The 6,729-nt window shown below is 40.2% G+C and overlaps 1 protein-coding gene across 7 annotated transcripts in view; it reads right to left on the bottom strand.

The window, feature by feature from the left end:
• The window catches only part of BICD1 (bicaudal D homolog 1 (Drosophila)), a 206,666-nt gene that overhangs the window by 109,628 nt on the left and 90,309 nt on the right, over window positions 1–6,729 (bottom strand). For all 7 annotated transcript variants that reach the window (XM_005865666.2, XM_014539216.1, XM_005865668.2 and 4 more), the window contains exon 2: window positions 2,753–2,965. In XM_005865666.2, the coding sequence (XP_005865728.1) occupies window positions 2,753–2,965 (213 nt within the window). The remainder of the gene's footprint in view (window positions 1–2,752; window positions 2,966–6,729) is intronic.

Below are 6,729 nucleotides of genomic sequence, written 5' to 3'. Positions count from 1 at the left end.
AGACCTACAACCAAGATTACTCTACCCAGCAAAGCTATCATTTAGAATTGAAGGTCAGATAAAGAGCTTCACAGACAAGAAAAAGCTAAAGGAGTTCATCACCACCAAACCAGTATTATATGAAATGCTGAAGGGTATTCTTTAAGAAGAGGAAGAAGAAAAAAAAGGTAAAGATAAAAAATATGAAAAACAAAGTGGCAACAAATACATCTCTATCAACAATTAAATCTAAAAATAAAATGAATAAAAAATCTGATGAACAGAATAAACTGGTGAATGGAATGGAGTCAGGGGAATGAAAATGGAACAGACTGATGATTCTCAGAGGGAAGTGGGTGTGGGGATGCGGGAAGAGATTAGACAAAGATCTTATATGCAGGTATGCATTACCTATGGACACAGAAAATAGGGTGGAGAGGTCCTAGGGTGGGGTGGGAACAGGGTGGAGGGGAGCTATGGGGGGGAAAAGAGGAACAACTGTAATAGCCTGAACAATAAAGATTTAATTTAAAAAAATATATTGATATTTTACAGAGACGAAGGGAGAGGGATAGAGAGTTAGAAACATCGATAAGAGAGAAACATTGATCAGCTGCCTCCTGCACGCCACCTACTGGGGATGTGCCCGCAACTAAGGTACATGCCCTTGACGGGAATCGAACCTGGGACCCTTCAGTCGGCTGGCCGACGCTCTATCCGCTGAGCCAAACCAGTTAGGGCTCCTCAAATTCTTTTTGCCTTTGATGCCTCACTTTATTCCTCACTTGCATCCTCATTCATAATTACCAACTCCTGCTGCTTATGACAGATCTACTCATTGGGAACTGCACTCAAGCACAGTGTGAGGATGCTCTGTCACTCACTGCTGTCTTGCCTCAACAGAAAAACATCTCTGGATTTTCTGCCCCTTCCTCAGCTGCAGCTCTGTGACTGTAGGGATGTACACCTTTGAGGATCCATCCAACTGGCAGTCATGACTGCTTGGCTCATTGGTCACAGTTCTCCACAAATCGCCTGCATGCGTGTGCACTTGGCCCTCACGTTGTTCATGTCACACCCTCTCTGCTAACTTGCCATGTGAACCTGCTGCTCATGCTGCTGAGGTTGCCCTTGTGGATGTTCAATATCTTGTTTAATCAAGGATGATGGTTTATGTCGCTACATGACCTTCTCCAGTGGACCTGTCTCATAGGGAAGCTTGGAATAGGAAGGGGGACTGGTAATTCCTTAGGAGGAGGAGAAGGGCTGGCACTACCAAGAGTAAGCATGTGATGCCCCAAGCCCAGCACAGAGAGATGCATCAGATAAAGAACTGGAGAGCAGTTTGGTTTTTAACAATCGTTTGCAGCTAAGGGAAGTGAGGCAAGGCATCACTTCCTAAAAACTATCTCACGTTCTTATTACTTAAGTGCTAAGAATACTAACTTCTACTTGGTTGGCTCCTTTCTCTGTTTCCACAGATCATACTACTATATTTGGGTATGTCCAAAGATAATGAACAAGGCAAAGCAGAAACTTTACTGTAGCTATTCATTGAGTTCGTTATAATATGGACACGTGTAAATGAAAATTACTGATTAAATTCCAATAAATTCTGGATAACATATCTCAAAATAATGAAACGCTATTTGTAACATGTCACTGATTTTAAGAAACACATCAGTGAATTACTTCTATTATATTTCACAACATTAACATTTTTTCATCCTGCCTTTCTCTATTACTAAAATGCTTACCTAATACGCCCACATGGTAGTGGACTTAACACCTGCTGGTCAACCTCTGCTGCACTGGTGTAGTGATTCGAGGACATCAGAACCTCTTCTGCAGCTTTCATATCAAAAACTGCAGTAAATGATTTAATAGGAAGTTTCCAAAAATGCTCTTAACAGGGTTTGGTGGATGAAGCTGCCTTTGGCTCACTGTGTCCCCAACATCACTGGCAGACTGACTGCCTGGCCCCAAATGGTCTGGCGCGTGATGCAGCTGTGGGAAAGCTGGAGCGAAACAGGGAGTCCAGGGGAGGCCCAGGGACTGAGGAAGGAAGGCTCCCAGACCTAATTCATACCAGCTCTAATTTGCGGCCTTGTCTACAACCAGAGAAATCGTCTATGGTTCTGCATTGCCAGACTCTAAGAAAACTCCCCCAATGTCTCTTTGCCCAGTGCAAAGAGTCTTGAGCTAACCTCACTGTCATTTTGAATCAGTGCCGACACAGAGCATCACAGCCAACCATTCTCCTCCACAGCGTATTACAACAGGGAAACGGGAGAGAAGTGTTAAGGTCACTATATGTATTTTTTAAATATATTTTTATTGACTTCAGAGAGGAAAGGAGAGAAAGAGATAGAAACATCAATGATGAGAGAGAATCACTGATCGGCTGCCTCCTCACACACCCCACTGGGGATTGAACCTGCAACCTGGGCAAGTGTTCTGACTGGGAATCAAACAGTGACCTCCTGGTTCATGGGTCATCACTCAACCACTGAGCCACACCAGCCAAGTACTATATTTTTTAAACACCTTTGCGGGAGCAGCAAGCCCACTTCCCAAATACTCAATAAACAAAGGTTTTAATTCTTAACAAACAATAAGAGAGAAGCTCATCTCAGAACAAGCTGCCATTTCACTAAAATTGCAGGAAAAGTGCTGGCATCGGAATTAGGTGCTTCTTGCTTAATATAGCTCCTCTGACAGAACTTGGTCCTATTTCTCTCGCCCCCCGATTGCTCGCAGGGTGCTTGTTTACCTCCTTCAGGTCCTGCACCACCGCGGTGAGCCTCTCGTTCTCTGCCTGTATGTTAGTGACCACGGCCCGGCTCTGCTTCAGTTCGTTCTGCATCTCCAAGATCTTCCCCAGGTAGTAAGCTTCCTTCGAGGCTGACTCCTGCAGCAGCGTTTCTTCCCGAGTCTCTCCATCCTCAGCAACTTTCCGGTGGATGGAGAAGGACTGCCCAAAGGCCTGCAGAGCATTTGAAAAGAAAAAGAGTACACAGTGAAATGCCCCATAAGAATGCTAGGAAACAGGCTTGGGGAAATGCTTTGCTTGTAAGAAGAGCTGATCTGCAAGACCTCCAGAAGCAAAACTACATTTTTTATAGAACAGTCTAGCAGCTTTCATTGATACTTAATTCAAATTCAATTAATAAGGAAAAATAATTTTTAAATGTCTTGCTAAAATATATATAAATATATATATAATGGGTTAAAGAAAACCTGAAAAACATTGCTGCTTAAACATTGCTGCTTGCTTTAAGTTACCTTTTAAAAAAAAAAACAAATCTAAGAAACAGATAGTTCAGTGCTAATGAGCTCATCCAAATTCATGTTCTCATTTTCATTCTAGAAAAAAATCCCCCAAATGTTTTTCAAGGAAGAAAGCAATAATTTTATTAGCTTTCTAATATATTAGCAGTAAGGATATACCAATCTTGAGCAGTAGTACTCTTATGACAAAAATCATCAAACAGCATTCAAATTGCCTGGTACCACAAAAAGACTTTGAAATATAGTCAATGTATAAGAAGACATATAGGTAGCTACTTATTTCTGCAAAAAGAAAAACAGAATAATAAATCAGGAACTAATGAAATGGGTGAGTGAGAAGGGGGTAGAAAGAATGGGGGAATGAAATGTGATACAAATGGTGGGGGTGGCGCTTTTCTGAGTATGCCTTCTCATATGATTCTGACTCTTAGAACTAAAGTAATGTTTCACATACCTCCCCAATAAATGATAATTAAAATCAACCTCCATGTGTCAGGGGAACCCAAATGAAGCACAGACAACCAATGATCCTAGCTGTATTGCAAATGAACAACATAATTACACTAAAAGGGGTGGAGAAGAAAAGACCTAATCTGAATAAATTTTGGAAATCAGTATTTTTACTATATATTACAAAGCTAAACACAAAACGAACTGTACCCTAACACTACTGTCTAGTTCATATATTTTTTCCTCACAAGAATTATGAAATCACAATTCTGAAACTTTTTGTTGTTGTTGTTGTTAATACTCACCCGAGGATATATTTCCATTGATCTTTTAGAGAGAGTCGAATAGAAATGGAAAGACAGAGAGAAACATCTATGTGAGAGAAACACATCGATTGGTTGGCTCCTGCATGCGCCCCAACTAGGGCCTGGGCCAGGGAGGAGCCTGCAACCAAGATATGTGCACTTGACCAGAATTAAACCAGGGACCCTTTGGTCCACAGGTCAATGCTCTATCCACTGAGCCAAACCAGCTAGGGCTGAAACTTCTCTAGATGTAAACAAGAGTTGAGCAAATAAGTAAATATAATACAGATAATGAAAGCCAGATCTCTCACTGTTGGAGAAAGAAGTTACAAACAAGGAAGGGGAGACGTCTAGAAAGAAACTAGTGGTATTGGGTTCCAATTAGAAACGTCAGGATGAACTTATAGTCTTTAATAGGTAGATAAATATTGATAGATAGATAGATAGATAGACAGACAGAGGAAGAGAGGGGTTTATATGTGTTTACATACATATACATACTTCCTAGCTTTGTCAACTGCGAGGGCATAGAAGTAATGACATATCAGTAGCAATGAGCAGACCTTGCACCCAAATTTTGTTCCTAAATATTAATCTCCAATGAAAAGAACTAGAGGTATTTGGAGAAATGACCAATTCTTGGGCTGGAGCAAAATGATCTTGGTACATCTTGTGGTACCAAAAGATTAAGTAACAAAATACCTTTTTTAAATGATGGGGCTATGTCAAGAGACACAAGAGCCTACCTGAAGGGGCTCCCATGGCCAAAGATGGGATAATGAGGGCAACAAAATAAATGTGGCAATGAATTATAATACATAGAATAAAGTAAATATCCACGAGTCCACATTGATATAATAACTGAATAAATGAGGGAAGAAATAGCTCTTATAGAATTCTAATTAATAAATTTGAAGGAATGATGGGAATACCATCTGGCAAACACCAAGTAATAACTGTTGCAGGTAAGAATTATCAGTGGAGCCCTGACCGGTTTGGCTCAGTGGCTAGAGCATTGGCCGGTGGACTGAAGAGTCCCAGGTTCGATTCCGGTCAAGGGCATGTACCTTGGTTGCGGGCACATCCCCAGTAGGGGGTGTGCAGGAGGCAGCTGATCAATGTTTCTCTTTCATGGATGTTTCTAACTCTCTATCCCTCTCTCTTCCTCTCTGTAAAAAATCAATAAAATATACTTTTTTAAAAAAGAATTATCAGTGGAATATAAAATTAACAGGTAAAAAGTATGATGAGAAACAGGACATCTGCACAGTCTTAAAGCATCTTCTCCCAATAATTAGACTACAAGCAATGAGACATATTGACATCATGTACCCTCTGATATAATCCACTGAGAGAGCACAGCATCACTTCTGTGATACTCTTGCCAAACATGCATAAGCCAATTCTTAGCGTAAAGAAATAAAATAAACCCAAACTGGGAGACATTCTACAGATTATCTGGCCAGGACTCTCCCAAGTATTGAAGTTAGGAAAAATGGAAAAGACTCCTCCAGACTAGATGAGAATAAGGAAACATGACAATTAAATGCACTCTGGGGGCCTGGACCTACAAAAAGACAATATAAAACAATTGGAAAAACTGAAATAAATTACTCCTATTGGTTAATATTATTATATCAATGTCCATTTTGTTTCCATAATTAGGTTATGATTATGTAAGATGTTAACATTTGGAGAAGCTGTGTAAAGGGTACAATGAAATTCAGTGTAGTATTTTTACAACTTTTTTTCTGCGTCTAGAGTTATTTGAGAATAAGTAAGTATAATCTCTGCCCTAAAGAAATAGATAGATCTGCTAAAATACTGGCACATAGGGTTATAAAAAATGTATGTGCGCAAACTCCAAAGGGATACTATATTCAGTTAGAAGTACTATGGCTTTATTATGTAACGTGTGCTATTACATTTTGAGATTTAAAATGTCGTAAGATGATGCTTCTGGGCTATGTATAGTCCATGAGGAAATAAGGCAGGAATGAACCTCTGAAACTCAGTTTCACACTTGTTACAAACCTGAAGGCAGAAAAGGTATGTGTTAGTCATTATAAGGACATCGTAAAAGTCAGGAGGAGACAGCTTGATTTAGTGATTCCAAAGACAATCTGGCACTCTTCTCCAAATTGAACTCATAGAAACAGAAATTTTAAAAAATACTAACCTGAAAACCCATGTCTCAATAAACTATCTCCCTTAAAATCTCGACATGGATCAAAGTTAAAGGGTGGTTACTAAGCATCAACTAAGGAAGAAATATTCCAGGATCGATGTTCACCTGTACAGAGCGAGCTACTGCTGGTGTTAGGCTTTCAGTCTCTGGACAGAAATTATTTGAGAAGCCAAATTTCCACATGTGGTAAAAAGCACACTGACTCATGAATAGATGAAAAATTATTTTTGGAAATGATGTTTACGTTACTTTTCCATCAGTAGTGGTCAGATTCTGTGAGGTCAAGTCTGGATTCACTACATCAAAAGGCCTTTGAAGGCAGGGGAGAGAGTTCTGGAAGCAATCTCCCCACGTGACCTGGGAAAGTCTTCAGCAGACTCTCCCCAGCAAAGGAACCCTGATTCTATAGTCAAGTATCAGGACAATTTAAAATTAGCATGGCCTGGCTGGTGTGGCTCAGAGGTTGAGTATCAACCTATGAACCAGGAGGTCACAGTTTGATTTCTGGCTTGGTCC

This window comes from Myotis brandtii, unplaced genomic scaffold (genome assembly GCF_000412655.1).
Source record: "Myotis brandtii unplaced genomic scaffold, ASM41265v1 scaffold209, whole genome shotgun sequence".
Lineage (NCBI taxonomy): Eukaryota > Metazoa > Chordata > Mammalia > Chiroptera > Vespertilionidae > Myotis > Myotis brandtii.
Note: the sequence above shows the minus strand (reverse complement) of the source record. Positions and strands in the feature narration are given on the sequence as shown.